Source organism: Oncorhynchus gorbuscha, linkage group LG04 (genome assembly GCF_021184085.1).
Source record: "Oncorhynchus gorbuscha isolate QuinsamMale2020 ecotype Even-year linkage group LG04, OgorEven_v1.0, whole genome shotgun sequence".
NCBI classification, from domain to species: Eukaryota; Metazoa; Chordata; class Actinopteri; order Salmoniformes; family Salmonidae; genus Oncorhynchus; species Oncorhynchus gorbuscha.
Genome location: NC_060176.1, coordinates 62721047 through 62743195, shown reverse-complemented (window position 1 = coordinate 62743195; position 22149 = coordinate 62721047). Strand labels below are relative to the sequence as shown.

At 45.4% G+C, this 22149-nt stretch overlaps 2 protein-coding genes across 2 annotated transcripts; both read left to right on the top strand.

The window, feature by feature from the left end:
- The first annotated feature begins 1532 nt into the window (after window positions 1-1532).
- LOC124034448 (CCN family member 1-like) lies at window positions 1533-7931 on the top strand. Its single transcript, XM_046347673.1, has 5 exons — window positions 1533-4862; window positions 5180-5393; window positions 5630-5995; window positions 6155-6357; window positions 6595-7931. The coding sequence occupies exons 1-5, from the start codon at window positions 4791-4793 to the stop codon at window positions 6895-6897; spliced, it is 1158 nt and encodes a 385-aa protein (XP_046203629.1). The 5' UTR covers window positions 1533-4790; the 3' UTR covers window positions 6898-7931.
- A 2531-nt stretch (window positions 7932-10462) lies between these two features.
- On the top strand, window positions 10463-14584 carry si:dkey-90l8.3 (LIM domain transcription factor LMO4.1). Its single transcript, XM_046345380.1, has 5 exons — window positions 10463-10772; window positions 11721-11957; window positions 12705-12801; window positions 13240-13398; window positions 13494-14584. The coding sequence occupies exons 2-5, from the start codon at window positions 11740-11742 to the stop codon at window positions 13500-13502; spliced, it is 483 nt and encodes a 160-aa protein (XP_046201336.1). The 5' UTR covers window positions 10463-10772; window positions 11721-11739; the 3' UTR covers window positions 13503-14584.
- Window positions 14585-22149: the final 7565 nt, after the last annotated feature.

Below are 22149 nucleotides of genomic sequence, written 5' to 3'. Positions count from 1 at the left end.
TGCAATTATTCCAAAACTCCTAACCTTGTGTAGGTGGGTGTGCTTCGCACTATCAGGTGATTCTGCAGTAGTTTTGGGTTACAGCATGGGCTGACTGATTACAGTGGGCATGCATACCTCTCCTCTCAGAAAAGGTGCGCCTGTCTCTCTGTACCTGACTATAGCACACCTGCTCATGTCAGTCAGCCACACAATGGACAGGTTGTTGCAGTGCTGTGGAGAGCTCTGCAGAGGGGGTCTCTTCTCCTGGTTGCTTTCATCACTCCTATTAGGCTGGGTGAAGGAATGCACAGGCCACGGGTTCCCTCTGCTCTCCTGCTTGGGTAGCCATCAGGTTAGGCCTAAATGAGGCCCTTTTGTCTCTTAATGGGTGCAGGAGCGCCACACCTGCATTAGGCTAGCACAAGTTTACTTATCATGCTCTGCCCTGGGGCCTCATGGAGGAGCGTACTGGAGGAGAGATGCACAGATGTCTACCCCCAGTCGTGAATCCATACGTCCAATGACCAGGCCCCCTGACATCATCCTTTTCACAGCTGTCTTGCTCAACTGCCTTACAGGAATGTACAAAATGTAACGTATTTAAAGAATTGTTGTATAATCAGTATTCTCTCTTATACATGTACAATTATGGGCATTTAGCAAACAAACAAGTGCTCTTTGAATGGACCATTTGAAGTGTTACTGATGATTGAGTGTACCAGCCAAGGTTTTTAGGACACTAGTGTGAGGAATTCAGTGGAGGCCTGACCTATAGAGCGGGTGTCATGAGCTGGGTTAGGGTGCATCACACGTGCACAGCTGACTCTACACTGGGTAGATGTTTACCCAAATACACGTGACGTTGCTCCCACAGTCACTGTTATATACTGTACCTCAGAATGCAAGTCACATGCAGTACTTGTCAGACAGTTATGTACGAGTATCTTTTTTTAATTGTCTGCTTTTAGTGAATAAAATAGTTGTAGTACTTTAGAGGACTCTCATTATACAGTACACCAGTCTGATAAAGTTGACTTGATGAAACTGTCTGTTTGCTATGATACGGTATGGAATACTTACTCACACCCACAAACCCAGTTACACTGATTTACGTGTTCAGGGCAGGTCTGTTTGGATTACTGACTGTCAGTCTTTAGGAACACCTCTTCCTGAGTGTTGTGTAGATACTGTAGACTTCCTGTTTACCCACTTATTCACCAATGATACATGAGTATACCCATCATCATTGGCCCTTCTCGGCACTACACAGGGTACTTACAGGCATCAGGGCTTCCAACAATATCAACATGTCCACAGACCATCTTCAGACTGTGAGTAGACCAGAAATCAAGCTGTTATAAAAGCCTCCAAAATAGTAAAGCTGCTAACTACTGTCATACAGTATAGATGGGTCAGACTGCAGACACAGGAGTGGATAGGAGTAAATCTGGGTGGTGGTTTGTTGGTGTAGATTGAGACTAGGCTGAGTAGATTGAGACTAGGCTGAGTTGATTGAAACTAGGCTGAGTAGATTGAGACTAGGCTGAGTAGATTGAGACTAGGTTGAGTAGATTGGAAAGGGACAGCATTGATAAATCGCCAGGGCTCCTGACCCCCCTGTTTTGGAAATGTTTGTCAATCTGACAAACAATGGCTGGCTGAAGGCCAGGGGGAACTTGCCAAACCACGGCCAGCACACACATCCTGCCTTTGTGGGCCAGGAATGCCAGGAATCTAGACAGCTGCCCTCCTTCTCCCACCCCTCCCTCCCCAAAAAGGTGCTCTCTCTCAAACATCCCCAGTGTCCCAGTGGTTTCAGCCCAGTAGCCTGGGTGTCTGGGTGTTTGTGTAAGGCGCTGCTTGTGGCTCACCTCTCTCTCCCTCCATTCCTCCTCTCTCTCCACAGTGCTCCTCCGTTCTCACATCAGTGGCAGGCAGGTTAGTAGCAACACCTGCTCTCTGTGTTTCACCTCTGCTCCCACCCACTGATCTTTATCCACACTGAGATTCCTGCTGCCTCAACTCTCAACACATCCATGGTGGTTTTTATATTTGGTTTTTCATTTTGGTTCATTCCTTGCAATTCTTGAATTACTGAAGCGGTTTTGTATTCAAAGATACTTATATTATACATGTTTTTTACATTAATTTGATTTAAAGAGCACATAAAGAGCATGTAAAGTGCATACACAACATATCTTTGCAGTCTTTACAAAGGAGCGTAGTGAGATTCACATGTTAAGGGTACATTTTGGCTGTATAAAGCAAACATTTCAAGAGTCTCAATAAGAATACAATATGTAAAAACCACTTAAGAAAAATAACATAAACAATCAAACACAAAAACCCAGAAGTTACAGAATAAGACCAGTACGATATGACAGGAACTTTGACCAGACATCTTCATACCTATGCTGTCTATGTTGAAAGATTGATGTAATTCTCTCCATGACAGCAAGTTCCACCCATAGACCTAACCACATATCTTTTGGGGGTGCAATTTTTTACACATTTCCTTTCTGCTGCTAAAAGATATTCTATCAATTTAAGTGGAGAGGAGTGGAGTGTATCCACAGGAACAATACCTAAGAGGAGATGACATGTGTCTGGTTGAGTAATAATATGTGTGATGTCCTATATAAAATGGAGAATTTCAGACCAAAAAGACTGGCTTTTCAGACACGTACAAAATATATGTGATTAAGACACATGTTTTTTCTGAACCATTATTACTTATATTTTGTTTGAAAATTTGGGGGATCTGCTTTTGCAGAAGAAGCTGTGTTGTGGTTTTGTCAAGGTGAACTGGGTTAAGTGAGGATAGGTCTGACAAAATTGAGCAAGGAAAAACAGAAACAAAAACAGGTCCTAGTTATTTTCTTAGCTTTCTCCTGTGGTGTGAGAGTCTTGCTATATTCACACTCACTCCTCTCTGTCTCGCTCTGCAGGTTTTCAGTGGCCTCATCAAATGTGCTAAATTCCGTTTCCTGTGTTTCATAACAATGAGAGCCAAGGCCTAATGCAGGGCCTTCCTGCCCTCGAACAAAACACTTTTTATGTCCCGCTGGTATGACAATGGGAATGTTTCGTTTTTCCTACCAAACATGGGAACCTGTAGAAGAGCCTTTGTTTCCTGGAATGTGGCCATTAGGAAAGAGATGGAGGGAACACAGGATATGTGCCCTGCCCTGGGCAATGCGTTTCAATGGGATGGCTGGGGCCAGAGGAGTTGTACGCAGGGATTTTCTCTGCTATCTGCATCACCACTTCCCCTATTAAAGTGGATTCTATGCCAGAGTGGGATTCCCCACTCGTTTTTTCCGTTACACCTGCACTTGTTTTTTTCTGTTGACAGCATCAGTCTTACTTGACCCCCATTGTCAAATACCGCTCATACGCCAGAATGTAGCTACTGTGTCACTCGACAGTATGGGAATCCCGCAGCCCTGGGTTCAAATAGTGTTTGTGTTCATTCAAATACAAATACTTAAAGGACATATGTGTTACTTTTCAACCTTATATTCATTAACTCCAGCACCATACCAGTGTCTACATATGGGAAAATGGCATGTTTCTATGTTCAGTGATTACAAAGATAAGATGAAAGGTCCTAATGAAGGCTTCTCTGTGACATCACAGTGTAGGGTTAAAAGTTGTTGTTTTTTTACGTTGATTTTTCAAACCTGCAACAAGTTTCTAGCCAGAGGGAAGATGTTTTCTTGCTCCCCACGTCACCGCGAATCTCATAGTGTTTTTCAAAATTGTATCTTTGGATGACGTCATGGGATAGAACTTTTTAAATGTTAGATTTTTTCTACTAAATGTAGAAATGCATCGTTTTCACACATGTAGACACTGGTACTGTGAAAATGGAGATAATGAAAATGAGGTTAAAAAGTGGTTGCCCTTTAAGCTACACTTGATTGAGCTTTCAAGGCAAAAGGGGGCTGATGGGGAGAATTTAAATTGCATACTCCTACTCCTCCCGTCCTCTCCCTGCCTCCTTCTCAAAACCCATTTGAGGAGAAGGTTCGGGTGGAGGGAAATCTGGCTTCCCATCTAATGGGTTTTAAGAAGGAGGCGAGGAGAGAGGACATGAGGAATATGCAATTGAGATTCTCCCATGGAATAGTCCCAAAAGTGCAAACCACACCAATCTGGCGCTAAAGAAAGGCTCAATCAAATGCTCAACCTATTTGAAAGAAATCAAATACTATTTGAAGCCACTCCACACTTAGCTTACTTATTATGGATTTATCAGCAATGATCTTTTCTTGTAGTTTCTCAATAGCATTAGGGACATATGATAGTAAGCTGTCAGTGCACTGAAGTGCCTACAGAGTTGTTTTGTAATATAACCAGGGTTTCTCAGTATGGTAACATAGCAATGGTGCAATTTCTTCCTCTCCTACTCCACTCACTCAATCCCCCCTTGATTCACTTTCTCTTCCTCCTTGAGAGGAGAGCTGATGTCACAGGGAGGTGGCGGTCTGCCCATGTCTATAAGTACAGGCACCACAGAGGGAATCTCTATATGAAGTGGAGCTAACCCAGCTGAGCAGTGCTGACCCATGCTGAGAAAAGACACTGCAGGAGAACAAAGAAACACTATCGACTGGTGTACCTTTTTAGTGCGCTCAAACAGATGAAGGAATAAGTGAACTGACAGACAGACTTCTCTCCTCTGGACTCAGGTGCAGGCTCTGGACAGTATATCATCACAGACACTAGGTATCTATTCTAGAATTAACAACCTCCAGGGCGGAATCTTTATCTCTAATTTAAATTGTGTAATCTACACCTTCGGGATGTTTTCTCTGGTTAGTTTGAGACGGACCGTCTCCACACTGTTCGTTCTCCTCTCCAGTGCTGCTGTCATGGTGAGTTTCAAAGATGCATTCTTACCTTCCTGCCCTCCTTTTATTTATTCCCCATTCACTCTTTCTCTCTACACTTTGCATGACCATATTTACATTGTGTTTCTGTTTTTTATTTTTCTATGTAAAAATATTTTTTACAAATATAATTGTTGAACTTTTTGGGTATTTTGTTACAATGAATAAAGGCACTGAGATCAATATACTATTGTATCAGTAGTCACAGAAATCAGCCTGGAATGCATTCCCCTCACCTCCACCCTACTGCTGCTGTGCTGACCCTTTCTCACATTTAACACTGACCCCGCTGTCTCTCTCAGGTGGAGAGTGACTGTCCTACCCAGTGCTCCTGTGGCCCCTCGCCGCCATCGTGCCCAGCGGGCATTAGTTGGGTGACAGATGCCTGTGGCTGCTGTAAGGTGTGTGCCAGGCAGTTCAACCAGGACTGCAGCCCCAGCCAGCCCTGTGACCACATCAAGGGCCTGCACTGCCACCTGGGGGCTGGGGGAGACCCAGAGAGAGGCCTGTGCCGAGGTAAGGACCAGGAGCACCCCTAACATCAGTGGGAGAGATATGAGGTGGTTGGGCCAGTATGGGAGTATGCAGAATTATGGGAGTAGCAGCTGGGTATGGGTTTTTCAGAATTGTAGTAAGATTTTGATCATTAGATTGATCCAAGTAGATAGTTGTCAAATGCTCAGCATCATGGTAACACACTACCATAGGGGTATGAAGTCCACAGTGCTGCTAATGTCTCTGTTTCTCCCCAGCGGAGGCCCAGGGCCGGCCCTGTGAGTTCAACGGGCGTGTCTACCAGCATGGGGAGGACTTCCAGCCCAGCTGCCAGCACCAGTGCAGCTGCATGGACGGGGTGGTGGGCTGCATGCCACTCTGTCCCCAGCAGGTACCCTTGCCCGACTGGCGCTGCTCCCAGCCAAGGCTGGCACGGCCCTGGGGCCGCTGCTGTGAGGAGTGGGTCTGTGATGACAAAAATAACATCAGTGAGGACCCAGAGGAACCTCCACAGGCAGCCCTACCTGACCCACAACCCCTCCCAAACCACATCAACAACCAGCTCCAGGCCCAAGCCCTGGCCCAGCCACACTATCAGGCCAGCACTGGAGTCACCTTTAGAGGTACAGTAAAGCCTAACCTAAAGGGCCAGTTTCCCAGGCACAAATTGTCTAGTCATGGCTTTTCAGTACAGGACTAGGCTGAGAAACCGGCCCTATATGTTTGTTTTTCCCAAGCCTTACCCTACATGTTGCTGATAACTCTGTCCTTTTCTTCCACAGAGTTGGTGTCCCTCCCCAGGTCCCAGGTGTTGCTAAGCGCCAGATGCCTCCCTCAGACCACTGATTGGACGGAATGTTCCACCACGTGCGGGATGGGCATCTCAAGCCGGGTGACCAATAACAACGCAGAGTGTCGGCTGGTCAGAGAGACACGACTCTGTCAGGTCCGCCAATGTGACCTGCTGCTTACCCCAGCAATCAAGGTAAAGTGAGACACATGGTTATCAGATGTTAATGCGAGTGTAGCGAAATGCTTCTAGTTCTGACAGTGCAGTAATATCTAACAAGTAATCAAACAATTCCACAACAACTACCTAATGTGGGAAATTGCATTAGAGCACATATAACATTTCACTTTTAATTATGATAACTTTTGTAATATATATATTTTTTGTGGAATACATAGCTCAGATGTCTAACTCTGTTTGTTGACTGTCCAGAGGGTAAAGAAGTGCCAGCGTACAGTGCGGCCTCAGGAGCCAATCAGGATCAACTTTGCTGGCTGCTCCACAACACGCCGCCATCGACCTCACACCTGTGGCTTCTGTGCGGATGGGCGATGCTGCACCCCTTCACTGACCCGCACCGTCCGCCTGCGCTTCCAATGTCCCGACGGAGAGGGCTTCACACGCAACGTCATGTGGATCCAGAGCTGCAGCTGCAAGAAGAGCTGCCACAATCACAGTTCCCCTTCAAGGCCCTCTGTCAGCCTGCACAATGACATCCACAACTTCAGGCACTGAGGCAGGCTTAGGAAGATGCCCAACCCTAGCCTCAACACACTAGACAGGGCTACTGCATGCTAACCTCTCCCCATCTTCCACCCACCCTCTGCCCAGGGATAGCCCTGCCTTTCAGTCCCTTCCTGGACACCAGCCTCTCCCTCCTGCACCAGCGCCAGACTATGGGAGAGAGAGCCTCGGCTAGGTGGCCGTTCCATCCAACCAGGCAGAACTATCGCTTGCACTTTAAGCTTCCTGACACGTTGCCACAAGTTATCTGATATGAGAGATGTGGAGCAACTGCTCTCCACATCCAGGTCCAGTGTCCCTTCCCTGTTGATGACACAGTCACAGAACTGTTCTGGTGGAGGGGGAGGGACAGCACTGAGCACAACAGACTATGGATGGCCTGATGTGACTTTCTTGATGTAATTTTGAACTTGTAAATTAATCAGTTTGGTTGTCTGCTTTCCCCCCTCATTATTTATAATTTGTATTTGTTAACATTGTCAAGTTCCTCTTTAACCACAGAGGAACAAGGGAAAAGGAATGTATATGTATGTATGTGAAAGACATACATCACTTTTTGTCATAATAGAGATGTGTAAATTAGTGAGGCCAGTGAATGTGTAAGGATGTGATGAGTGACGACCATGGGCAATCTCATACATTCATTAAGTGTTTTGTCTGATACATCGATGGTAGAAAGAGGACAGGATATCATTCTACAAATTCATCAATGATTGTAATTAACTGTATATTACATTGTGTAAAGGTCAGTGTTTATGTGTGTGAGAGAAAATGAAAGGGCGAGAAACAGAGTGTTTACATGTGTGTATTTGTGTCATATGACAGAGTATAGTGTACAGACTTCACTCTTAGTGGAGTGGCAATTGATGAAGATCACCTCATTTTCCGGGGTGTGTTTTTATTGCCTCATAGTATAGAGACTTGTACTGGAGGGAAGATTGTATTTGATATATTTAAGATTTCTATATTGTTTGAATTCTTATCAATAATACTCTGAAAAATTGAATAAAAACATTCAACATGTGCCCCTCTCTGTCTTACTTGTGTTTCTCAGAGAGGTGTGTTAGTTGATGGTGATTTAGATGACAGTATCGGGTGGTTGGTCTGAGATGCTACAGTAAAGGGGAAAGCAAACATCTCTCCTGAGTTGGGATAGGATCACAGAAGGTGGTGAGTCTGACATGTACCTTGTAGAGGTACTTTATTGCTGAGTACTAGAGAGGGGAGCTGTGCTGAAAGCCAGCCTGTTGTTTTGTGGTTAGGGCTGGGGCCGGAGAGAAGAGGCTGGGTCTCCAGTGTGGCCGGGGTCAGTACTCTAGCCACGATCATGTTCCCTTGTGTCTTTATACATACAGGCTGGTCTCTGCAGCACAAACATCACAGCAGCCTCCCAAATTCCACACCCCGTCCTCCTCCCTCTGTCTCCTATCTCTCTCCTTGTCTATCTATTCCACCCTGACCTCCTCCAGTGTCTATCACACCACTATCTACAGACCTGGTCCGGCTCGGAACAGACTGACTTCCAGTGTGCCTGTTGCCTAATTGGCATCTCTGAGGCTGTTACAGCATGGGCCTACTGTTTAATGTATTCTGATCATCTCAATGTATCATCTTTTCACCTGCTCAATGTAATCCGTTTGAAATTCAGGTTTGGACACATCAATCATACACTATAGGGTTAGATAAGGGTATTCAACAGTTTGATTTCTTATGAGCCTATACATTCTCCTTGCATTTTGTTCACTGGTCCACTGACAGACAAAACCCTACAGAGCACACATGGCATTCCATCATCACCATAGAAACCGCAGTACTATCTGCCATCGTCTCCGATAAAGGCCCCAATCCTCCTATTGGCTGTATCCCTTCTGACTGTACCACGTTTCTCCAAAGACTATGGTCTCTAGTGTTTGTCTAGTGGGAATATTTGGTGTTGTAAATTCAGGGAAATAGTATCGTTCTCAGAATTATTGAACACTGGAGCTGATGTCCAAGGACAACGTTTGACAAAACAGCTGTCAAAGAGGCGCTCTTGCATTTCAGTGAAAACCATGGCAATATGAGAACTGGGGAGGAGGTTATAGGAGGCTGTGTGATAGTTGATTGTTCAAGGGAAGAGTATTAAACTGGGTTATAATATCATGGTATGTATTTTTATAAGGGTCCAGTCCATATTAAACAGAAGCTTTGTCATGTACTGATAGTTGAGAGTCGGATGATTGTTGACTTACACTAACACATATTATATGAAAGCAAAGCATCCGGTGAAATGAGCATTACTCAAAGGCAGTGTATAAATGTAGTTCTCTCCCCTGTGAATTATTTTGGCTGTAGCCTCCTTCTGCGGTGGAGTTGACTTTGTCCTGGACACCAGACTGGAAGTTACAGGTGTTGTCCAGCCTCACAGAAAACTGAGTTTCAGCATGGCCATAACATAGGAAGAGGAAATATGTCAGAAATAAACAGGGTCTGTGGGAAGTAGTGGTATGGTTGGGGCCTGGGTGGAAGGTTAACCAGAGCAGAAGAAACTCCCCCAAAAACATAGCATCCTCTGCAGAAGACAACTGTCATATAAGTAAATTAAAAACACCATTTTGTTTTGTTGCAAAAATTATTATTCCGAAGAGAAATGTCACTCTAAACAGGAGTTACACCAAGATATAAACATTCCAGCAGTTGGGGTGCTGCAATCTGTGATATGTATTGTGTAACACAACATTTAACTTGTCCCGCCATATAACTCTGAAGCATATCTTTACATTCAAAAATTATAGGGAAAAAATAACACTGGGTGGACATTTTCTGCAGCACAGTTTTCCAGTACACTGAAGTTCTCATTGTTCATTGCCCACTGTTGAAGAGACAGTAGGCCTACAACACAAGAGAACACTGTTCTCTACTGGCCCCTAGTAAGCAGTGCAGGTTAGGTTGAGCTTGGGCGAGGACATGGAAGCTAAGGTTAGGCTTATGGCTAGGGTTTAGGGTCAGGGTTGAGCCAGGCTCTCCCTTTGACCCAAGGTCAATGTAACCACTGTGTATTTGGCCTTCTCTAATAATAATACTAGGATTTAGTCTTATTTGAAAATGTTTTATTTTCTTATTGTTGATCCCCAGCTCTTTATTTACTATGAAATATATGATACGGAAATACATAATTTAATTTACACAAAATATAGTAACTATTCAAATAAACTATATTCAAATAAATGTATTGCCACATCTCGCCCAAACTTCTCTTAAAAGTAAATGGTAATGTCTAGTAAACCAAATTTGTATGATTCCGAATATATGAATTGTAAGGTGGAAGTGGTTATTGACAGTTTATGCGTTTTAATTGCACATATGAATTGTGGACTGGATTGTCATATTTGGAAACAGTTTAGTTTGGTTCAATCTAATGAGAAAATGTACAATGGCCCTCTCCAAACACATAAATCATTTTGACAGTAACCCCACCCCTGAGAGTCTAGTGGCTGCGCACACTGCATGTTAAAAACGTCACCAAGAAGCGAATTAAATACCCGCTTGCGCAATTCAGTTAATAGTGTAGCTGTCAAAGACGCTAGTGATAGTTGAGAGTCGGATGATCAATGTAATTGACTTAAAAATATGTTGCATGCAATCTCTTTAAAACGAATTTTATTACATTGTATCTTTGATAACGTGCGCTTTTTCCTTTTTGATAGTGTTTAAATCTTTCGAAAATGTTGTCGCTTTATTTGTGGGATATGGATATCATAGAAGCGCTAGTTTGTCACAGTCAGATTTAACTGTTGTTGAAACATTATCCGCTGTCGTCCATTGTTTTGTTTCTGCTTTTTTACAACAACTTCTCCACGTCTGAATTCTCTGGAACGCACATCAAGGTGAGCATCTTATCTTCTAAATGCTCCTATGATACGTTAATAAGCAGCCTATTTTGATGACCAAATTACTTAACGTAATGTTCAACTTAATTTTAATTCCATGAAATATACATTTATATACAGGCTATTTTCACCTAATCTTGATTCGATGTTGTGTGATGGTTCGAAGTTCATCCCGAGTCTCCTTTTTTTGTGACTGCTATTGTTTTTCTTGCACGTGAATCACTGACACTTACTTCTGTGTTTCACTGTATCATTTCCTTTATAAAAAAATGCTATTCCTAACCAGGACCTTATTCAACATAGGAAAGTGTTCCGCATGAATAGATAGCACAGCTCCCTTATCTTGTGGAATATAAATCAGTAGTTTTTTTATTTTGATACCTGTAAATGGCAGGTTAAACTGGTGTTAAAAGTCGTGTTATAAATGCTATGTTACAGTTTTTAATATAATGTAGCTTATTTTGTTCAACCAGTGAATATATTATTTGTTGGACTTTCTACATTATTGGTGAGTTGTGATGCAGGCAAATGCACATTTGCTAGATATACATTGTCTGCTTGGTATTTGGAATAAAACAAATCCTTCACCCAACCACCTAATATGGGCATCATTTATTCAAACCTTAGTTTACAGTTTACCTGGCTTGTCCTGTAGTGTAATGTTCTTGAACTAGCAAACATACAGAAAGTAAAGTTGTGGGGAATTAATTTCTCTGAAAATATAGTAAAACATGAGCATGTTGACTAAATACTAGTTAAAACACTTGGATTAATGTTGCCCATGCATGCTTGCTTTAATGGTCACCTGTTAGGACTTCTGGATATCCTGACCACTTCCAGTAGTAGATAATTGGAGGCTCCCTGCTTACATTGTCCATGAGGTCATTGTAACAGTTTTCTACCTTTGCCATGAAGCTTAAGTGTCAACATTGTCTTTGTTTCCAGGAGCTTCTGAGGGCTCAGCATGGTGAACAGTCAGCTGGTTGGTGGTGTGGCGTCACCCCCCAGGTCGTGTGCAGGATGCGGGGGGAAGATCACAGACCGCTTCCTGCTCTTCTCCATGGAGCGCTACTGGCACACACGCTGCCTCAAGTGCTCCTGCTGCCACGCACAACTAGGCGACATTGGCAACACCTGCTACAGTAAAGGAGGCATGATCCTGTGTAGGAGCGACTATATCAGGTGAGGTCCTAATGGGACTCTGGGGAGAGGACAGGAGGGGGAGAATCTAGACTTTAGCTCCCAGGCTAGGGCACTGAGACTGATCTGACTCTGGGGAGAGGACAGGAGGGGGAGAATCTAGACTTTAGCTCCCAGGCTAGGGCACTGAGACTGATCTGACTCTGGGGAGAGGACAGGAGGGGGAGGATCTAGACTTTAGCTACCAGGCTAGGGCACTGAGACTGATCTGACTCTGGGTAGAGGACAAGAGGGGGAGAATCTAGACTTTAGCTCCCAGGCTAGGGCACTGAGACTGATCTGACTCTGGGGAGAGGACACGAGGGGGAGAATCTAGACTTTAGCTCCCAGGCTAGGGCACTGAGACTGATCTGACTCTGGGGAGAGGACACGAGGGGGATAATCTAGACTAGCTCCCAGGCTAGGGCACTGAGACTGATCTGACTCTGGGGAGAGGACAGGAGGGGGAGAATCTAGACTTTAGCTCCCAGGCTAGGGCAGTGAGACTGATCTGACTCTGGGGAGAGGACAGGAGGGGGGTAATCTAGACTTTAGCTCCCAGGCTAGGGCACTGAGACTGATCTGACTTTGGGGAGAGGACAGGAGGGGGAGAATCTAGACTTTAGCTCCCAGGCTAGGGCACTGAGACTGATCTGCCTCTGGGGAGAGGACAGGAGGGGGAGAATCTAGACTTTAGCTCCCAGGCTAGGGCACTGAGACTGATCTGATTCTGCTGATCTGGCTCTGCAGGTTGTTCGGGCACAGTGGAGCATGCAGCACCTGTGGCCAGTCGATCCCGGCCAATGAGATGGTTATGAGGGCACAGGGCAATGTGTACCATCTCAAGGTAAGACCCTCTGGCAGTAAGTGGTTCACTGTTGTTAGTGTCTGTCACCATCAGTGCATTTGTAACAGGTTGTTTGTGTGAAACCAATAGATGTATACTTGAAACAAGATGCTTTATACACTATCCTAAAGTTACCTTGTATGTTGGAGTTTAGCGTTTGCTAACGCCCCAATAAAAAATATATATATTTAACGTTTATTTAACTAGGCAAGTCAGTTAAGAGCAAATTCATATTTACAACCTGGACGACGCTAGGCCAAATGTGCGCCACCCAATCACGGCCGGTTGTGGTACAGCCTGGAATCAAACCAAGGTCTGTAGTGTTGCCTCTAGCACTGAGATGCAATGCCTTAGACCACTGCGCCACTCGGGAGCCCACTAGAGTAAGGTGTGGACTTGGCATGAGGATTCTAACTCCTGTGTCTCTTTTATCCCTAGTGTTTCACCTGTGCCACCTGTAGAAACAGACTGGTGCCAGGCGACCGCTTCCACTATGTTAACGGCACCATCTTCTGTGAGCACGACCGGCCAGAGGTTGCACTGCTCAGCAGCCACCTGCCCCCACTCCAGAGTAACCCTGTGCTGCCTGACCAGAAGGTGAGAGAGGGACCAGGACCATGAGGCCTTTCACACTTTCATACACACTACTGTCAAGTACTGAACATTCTATTCCCCCCTGCTCTTTTCTGTAGGTGTGCTGAGTGGTTAGAGCAGTGCGGTGTGCCTTCATCCTTCCCTTGTCTCCAGAGGTCTCTCCATCCCTGCTCCTGATACTGTTGTTGTGGATCCTTTTTAATTCAACCTTTTCTTAAACAAGTCAAGTCAGTTTAAGAATAAATTCTTATTTTACAAGGACGGCCTAACCCAGACGATGCTGGGACAATTGTGCGTCACCCTATGGGACTCCCAATCATGGCTGATTGTGATACACCCCGAGATCGAACCAGGTTCTGTAGTGACGCCTCTAGCACTGAGATGCAGTGCCTTAGACATCTGCGCCACTTGGGATCCTCATCACCATCCACCATCTTGTCTCTTTGACCAGGAGGTTATTTTTACTTGCAGGATCAACTTCAGATGTGTTGTAATATCCATGCTTGAGACAGTGTACAAATACAACGTAATGGTGAGTCGTGTGTGATACAGTGCTGGTCTGCCCATCAAAGACAATATGGACCACATTAACTACTTCAGGACTGAGGTTACATGTTGTACTGTAAGTAAGGGACCCCCAATTCTGTGCACATCCAGAACTTTGGTGCTTGTGGACAAATCTCGGCATGAGTTTTAAGGGTATGGCCCGGACCCTCTCCAGGAAGAATAAAGCAAACCAAAATAAGCTTTTCCGTGGAGTCCACTGTCATAGTGGCATTGCTGTGGTTATCATTATTGTCAAGAATAACCCATCGCTTAGATAATGAACTCAGAATCCCTCTCAATGGCCTCACATCTGTTCCTTTGTGATGTTTAAACCATCATATGAATTGGGCTGAAGTCAAGGAAGAAGATAAATGTCCATTATTTTTCTATAATGCTATTGTGTGTTTCCCAGTAGAGTTCTATTTCCTGAATTAATGTTTCATTCAATTGAATTATGGATGCCTGTTCAATATGTGAAATGATCAGATGGAGACAGAAAATGCTATTAAAAGACTTGAACTGAAGTAATTGAAGCCTATGTACAGTTGGTTGGTCACATGACACGAGTCTTGAGGAATTACATGGTAAACTACTACCCGGTTGGTGTGGCATTTCCTCCCTGTTTGTGCTGCATAGCTCCCCTCAGCCCTGTATGGTGAAAGCCTGATTACCCCGAGGAATGGAATTAGAAGGCTACAGTCCTGACCATTTACAGAAGCAATTCAACTTGAGTGGTGTATCTGTGCAGCCTGCTGCAGTTCCTGCTCCTGGGAGGCTGAACTTTGGCCATATCCCGTGGCTGAATTTATTAAAGACTAATCTGGGAGCCGGCCTAATTAAAGGGAGGGGCTCCTACGCATCCAGCCAGCGTGTCTTGTCTGTAGGTTAAAAAAACACAACAACAATCTTGATGCTTGGACGGTTTACCATGTTGCAATTGAAAGACACAAGCCAGAGCTTTTCTTATCCCCCTCTGCTGCTCTTGGTTGTTCAAAAGAATGAGCTTTGATTGCTGTTAGGATCTGCATTGGCTAACTTGCTTGACCTTCCTTGAATGTGTCTGTTTCATGTACTGTAAAACTGGATATGACACATCTGTAGCCTGTATAGTCAGACATGGGTGTGTAGACCTGAGTGGTTAAGGCTTTAAGAAATACAGTTTGAGTGAATCAGATGACAGCATCTGCTGTGCTTCAAATGAGGTCTGTACTTTCACACCTTTGCTAGGAGCATGGCAGCCATCAGAATTGCGCCTTAATGTGCTTAGCTATTTCAGAAGTCCCACTTGTCATGGTAGGTGCTGATACTGCATCAATTATTTATTCCACGTTTGATTGAAAAGCATCACGCAAATTCATTAACTTATGGAAATGATCACAATTACAAATATCTTCATATCTAGATAGTGAGGAAATCAAATCTCAAGCCCACCACTCCACAAGTTACACTTTGCATTCAAACCAATCAGGCGTCGTCTGCATATCACTAATTAGCCCAGCATTTTCAGATGCCAATTAGCAGGTCTCCTAAAAAATATGTTTGCCTTGAGGCGTTGTTTTTTAAAGCCAGAGACGTTGCAGGTGTGTGGCTCACCATCTAGCCTAGCTTCTGTTATAGGAAAGTGTTTATACTCACTAATTCCTCATTAATCATATTAACACATGCAGATGAGTGTAATTGCCTTCGCTTCTACGCCTCACACTGTGTGAAGAGACCGAGATGAGCCAGGATATTTTTTACAAGCGTATGAAGAGGAAGAGAGGGTCTGAGTGGTGTCCTTCTGCCCAGCGACTCCTCTGATACAGATCCAAGATGTGTCCAGCTGTATGATGATGATGATCCATTGTCTCTGTACCAGCAGGACTGGCGGGAAGATCATATATGTTTCATGATCTCCCGAGAGGCCAAGGAGAGGGTTTGGAGCAGTCTGACAATGTGCTGGAGTTAAGAGACAGACACACAGACACCATTTAAATCCTCTCAGCTCAAGCGGTCTGGCTGCTGTTAAATGTGTTCCAGTGAGAATACAGTATGTCAGAGAGCTATGTGCATGTGGTCACCGTCAGGAACAGAGCCAGAGGCTGCTGAAAGGGTGTCTGTGTTGATAGACAGGCCTGCAAGCTGAGGTGATGTTCGCCTACAGACATGCATAACATTCATGGTAACAGGTTTCCAGTAAAAAAACACCATCTGTTTTTTGTTTGTTAAATTATCTATTGAAAAGCCAAGTATGTATAGTATGTACTGTTGCCTAAGGAATTGCAACTATGCTAAAAATCCTTCTTGCGACCATAAAATTGTCCTGTCTGCTAAAACAATAGTGAACAGGCTTAATAACAAAGAAAAAAAGACTTTACAAATATGAGCCTCACACAAGAATGAGAGAGAGAGAGAGGTAGATGTAGAGTGGAGAACAGTTCCCGGCCCAATCAGAACGCTTTGAATAATTAAACTGATCGGCTTAATTAGCTCAATTAGGTTAATTTGACCACGGTACACGGCCATATGGTGAAAGGAAACAAAAGAGGGGGGAACTAATTCAAAGTAAAATAATGAGGATTTGAATGAACTGCTTCCCCAGACAGCAGCGCACAGGGATCAGGAGCCTGGTACCATAATTAAAGTGCTGTAACGCTGGCAACATCTCTCCTTTATTTCTTCTATCTGTGAGGGCGCTATCCATCTAATTAAATCTGTAAATAAATTAGCAACATTGAGGGTTCCTGCTTGACTTAACACCGCCTGCAATCCACCCCGCCCCCCCCCCCCCAATAACAAGCTCACTTTACTCCCATCACACATGTCTACAACAGAATGGATGTGCAGTGCAAGCAAAGGTTTTACCAAATCTGATATTAACAACAGGTTGTAGATAGAGTGTGTGTGTGTGTGTGTGTGTGTGTGTGTGTGTGTGTGTGTGTGTGTGTGTGTGTGTGTGTGTGTGTGTGTGTGTGTGTGTGTGTGTGTGTGTGTGTGTGTGTGTGTGTGTGTGTGTGTGTGTGTGTGTGTGTGTGTGTGTGTGTGTGTGTGATTGTGTATATGTTCATGATGGAGGTTGTGCTATCATGTTTGTGCAGGCTGATGTTTGTGTTTGCTCCCTCTCATAACCCCAAACTCTTTTAAATTGAATCTACCCTGAACACCAGGATAACACAGTGACACCAGACCCTATCTCAGTGACACCAGCCCCCCCCCACAGGCCCCATACCCTATACCCCACACCCAAAGGGATATTGACTCAAAGAGCATAAGGTAAACATAGCTGCATGTTCTGCTCAGTAACTACCATGCTCTCTAGTATAAGGTTCACATGTTAAAATGTGAGTACCTAGGTAAGTCTATCTACCCTCTGGGCCAACCTGTCATATCTAGTTTGTCCCTTTGAAAAACTGCCCTTGATATGTTGTATTCCCACCTCTCTTGTCACATTTAGATCATGATCCTAGTTCACCCTGCTCTCCTGTCTCTCTTTCCTCTTCACTCTCACAACCTGCAACCTCCTTCCTTGGAAACAGGCTTTTCAATAAAATGCATTTAGACTGACAGGGGTCGATTGCATATTAAATGAACAACCACTTAAGGTTCTGAGCGAAGCGGAATGCTGCCAATTAGAAAATATGAAGAGCAGGCATGTATTCAGCTGTCATGACCATGGTTGGCAGAAACAGAGGGGTGGATGGGGGAGCACAGAACATACCAATGATTTGACATACAGTGCCACAAAACACACTGTACACATTATTTCTAATCCTATATACTGACTAATGGTTGAAGCTCCAGCCGCTCTGGTGTAATGCTGATTATCCCAGGTGCGGTCCATGTTAGGGTAAACCCACAGGGTGTTGTATCGATACATAAGAAGACAGACTGGAGACCCCCAGGGGGAGTAACGTAATTCTCACCTGAGAGACGGGGGACAGATGCTGTTCTGAGATGAGCTGTGACCTGTTTGTAAATGGAACTCCGTGTGGGATGCGGATAATTTAAGAGTCTATTCTCATACAGTATAAATAGTGATGACCTTATTTAGTTAGTTCCACTCTAGTCTTCCTGTCCCCAACTGAAAGGCTCCAGAGGCTCTTAGGACACCAGAGGCTCTTACTCTCCCTTAATCCTAATTTTAACCAGTGAGAGGAGAAGTCCAAAAATGACCATAGATCAGCTTCTACTGGCAACTTCATAAAACTTTGTTCCAGAGCACTATAGTCTCTACATCTTGAGACAAAGTTATATTATTGCTCAGAAGAAATGTTGTGAAAGGCCAAGGCCTCGTCGGCAGGTTTAGTTAGTGTGTGTTCCAACCCCCTCTCACTGGAGCCAGGTGGAACACACGTGCATTCATTAGCGCTCTGTTAATGAGGAGCAGATGCAACATGTTCTCTCTCTCCCTCATTCTCTCTCCCTCGTTCTCTCTCTCTTTCTCTCTCTCCCTTGTTCTTTCTCTCTCTCCCTCATTCTCTCTCTCCCTCATTCTCTCTCTCTCTCTCTCTCTCTCTCTCCCTCTCTCTCTCTCTCTCTCTCCCTCATTCTCTCCCTCATTCTCTCTCCCTTGTTCTCTCTCTCTCTCTCTCTCTCTCTCTCTCTCTCTCTCTCTCTCTCTCTCTCTCTCTCTCTCTCTCTCTCTCTCTCTCTCTCTCTCTCTCTCTCTCTATCTCCCTTGTTCTCTCCCCCTCGTTCTCTCTCTTTCCCCCTCATTCTCTCTCCCTCGTTCTCTCTCTCTCCCTTGTTCCCTACCCCTCATTTCTCTCTCTCTCCCTCGTCATCTCTCTTTCCCCCTCATTCTCTCTCCCTCGTTCTCTCTCTCTCTCCCCCTTGTTCTCTCGTTCTCTCCCTATCAATCTCTCTCTCTCTCTCTCTCTCTCTCTCTCTCTCTCTCTCTCTCTCTCTCTCTCTCTCTCTCTCTCTCTCTCTCTCTCTCTCTCTCTCTCTCTCTCTCTCTCTCTCTCTCTCTCACACACACACACACACACACACACACACACACACACACACACACACACACACACACACACACACACACACACACACACACACACACACACACACACACACACACACACACACACACACACACACACACACACACACACACACAATGCTGGCCTCAACTCTATTCAACCCTGTTGTGGAGGTCTTTCACAGCTCAGACGAGTGGGCCTCATTAAAGGACATTTGTCCAATTTAGAAGAATGACTGAGATCGTATATCATTCTCTCTCGTCACTCTATTTGTATCCCCAAGGAACTGAGTGTATATAGTTCAGTTTGAGTTTTGAACACTAAAATGTGTTCTGGTGGCGTGGTTGGGTTGACTCCCTTGGCCTCACATTCACCACCTTAAAGTTTGAGTTTTTCCATTGTTGTCTAGAGTGTCAATCATACAGTATCACTGTAGTCTTTGATAATAGCTCACAGATGTGATATTCTTCTCTACATCACCAGCAGCACACTGTGCTCTAGATTTGCAGCCATGTGTAATGAATGGCCTTCTCCCACTCCTCAAGAGGGCATGCTTTCAAGGCACACTATCCCTAATTGTCCATTAAAGTTAACTCACACCATCCCAGCCAAGCTTTCTAATTGAAGTCCTTAAAATAAGAGAGCCAGCCTTCCAGGGGAGCTCTGATAGTTTGAGCACTGCCACTTTGGGACTGAACTCAGTATGGTCCCGGACTTCCAGGCCTATGGGGCTGGACCTCTTCTATCCCGGCCCATGGGGCTGGACCCCTTCTATCCCGGCATATGGGGCTGTGGACCCCTTCTATCCCGCCCCATGGGAATGGACCCCTTCTATCCCGGCCCATGGGGCTGGACCCCTTCGATCCCGGCATATGGGGCTGTGGACCCCTTCTATCCCGGCCCATGGGAATGGACCCCTTCTATCCCGGCCCATGGGGCTGGACCCCTTCTATCCCGGCATATGGGGCTGGACCCCTTCTATCCCGGCATATGGGGCTGTGGACCCCTTCTATCCCGGCATATGGGGCTGTGAACCCCTTCTATCCCGGCATATGGGGCAGGACCCCTTCTATCCCGGCCCATGGGGCTGGACCCCTTCTATCCTGGCATATGGGGCTGTGGACGCCTTTTATCCCGGCCTATGGGGCTGTGGACCCCTTCTATCCCGGCCCATGGGGCTGGACCACTTCTATCCCGGCCTATGGGGCTGTGGACGCCTTCTATCCCGGCCCATGGGGCTGGACCCCTTCTATCCCGGCATATGGGGTTGGACCCTTGCTATCCCGGCCTATGGTGTTGGACCTCTGCTCTCCCGGCCTATGGGGTTGGACCCCTGCTTTCCCAGTCTATGGGGCTTGACCTCTACTATTCCATTGGGCAAATTAAGATTCTACATCTGTAGTATCATTCTACCATTACACTCTTCCACTTTATGGGGCGGCAGGGTAGCCTAGTGGTTAGAGCGTTGGACTAGTAACCGAAAGGTTGCAAGTTCGAATCCCCGAGCTGACAAGGTACAAATCTGTCGTTCTGCCCCTGAACAGGCAGTTAACCCACTGTTCCTAGGCTGTCATTGAAAATAAGAATTTGTTCTTAACTGACTTGCCTAGTAAAATAAATGTAAAAATTAAAATTGAGTCAGTGCATGAAGGTTTGTCTGAGCTGAAGTCACGTATTGTACATAAGCAGGAGAGGATGATGTCGATCAGAAGTGGCGCAGCAGCTGAAATGTCACTGTGTGGCCGGATGCTCTGGCATTTCAGAGAGAGATATTATTTCAGACAGAGGTTAGAGATGTGCTGACCTGATTTAGGGGTCAGTCTGCACCTCATAGTGTGCAAGGGACTGTGGTTTTCCTATGAGTATGTGACACTGGCAAAGGCCCCAGCCAAACAGCTGGGGGAAAGGTCTTCTTGATGCAGGGTGGTGATGCTTAATGCTAGTGCAGTAGGGCAGAAAGCCGGCTCTACTGAGAGTCTGTGCCTTGGTCTCTGGGATGATAAGAAGAGCCTGAGTGCCCTCCTCCATGTTACCTCCCCACATTTGAAATGCCAGCCAAGGGCAGAGTTCTCCCCAGCCAACCCCCATGGAGACCCACCTCACTGAACCATGGGGCACCTCTACACCTTATCAGCGCTCACACAGATAAAAGCGGGCCATGGTAGTGTGTGTGTGTGTGTGTGTGTGTGTGTGTGTGTGTGTGTGTGTGTGTGTGTGTGTGTGTGTGTGTGTGTGTGTGTGTGTGTGTGTGTGCGTGCGTGCGTGCGTGCGTGCGTGCGTGCGTGCGTGCGTGCGTGCGTGCGTGCGTGCGTGCGTGCGTGCGTGCGTGCGCGCGTGCGCGCGCGTGCGTGGGGGGGGTGATATGTGTGTGTGGGTGAGTGTGTGTCACACGCTCAAGGCAAGCAAGTCAAACCACTGTATACATGTTTCTCCACTCCACTAATGAAGTCAGTTTGTGGTTTGTCACCTCAGTGTTTCTGTGTGAGCCGTACCAAACTGTTGTCGAACTGAACTTTCTATTCACAGTCAAGGTTTAGCGAGGTAGCAGAAGATAAGAGATCTGTCACTCCACTCCAACAGTCACTCTACTATCTTGGTTTCTATTCTCACAGTCTATTTGCTTATTCTCTACTGTTCATGACCTCAGTGACTGCAGAGAGAGAGGGATAAGCATATCTGAAAATGAGACCAATTTGTGTGAATTGTTTGCACAATGTGTATGGAATTAGTATGTTTACAGACAAGAGTCTTTGAGCTTTGTGAATTGTGCTGTACTTCATTGGGCTTGACATCAATAAGAGCTATTAAGGCGATTAAGTTGACTCGATTGTTCCCCAAAATACAAAATGTTCTCGGTGGCTAATGATATTTGTGATTGTGTGTTCTATAATTGTGTAAGTCAATGAGTAACTCTGATAAGCCGCATGGAGCCGTAAGTCAGGGCAGTGTGTAAGAGAGTGAATATATGTGTATATCAGAGGAGGCTGGTGGGAGGAGTTGTAGGAGGACAGGCTCATTTTAATTGCTGGAATGAAATCAATGGAATGGTACCAAACACATCAAACACATTGATTCCATTCCAGCCATTACAATGAGCCCTTCCTCCTATAGATCCTCCCACCAGCCTCCTCTGCTATATATGTGAGCACCCTTCACCCCATACCTCCTGTATGTGTTTTTGAACTTGGAGATGAAGTCATCTGCAGTGCTCTAATGAGAGGCAGGACTCTCCAGTCCCCTCGGCTCCCCT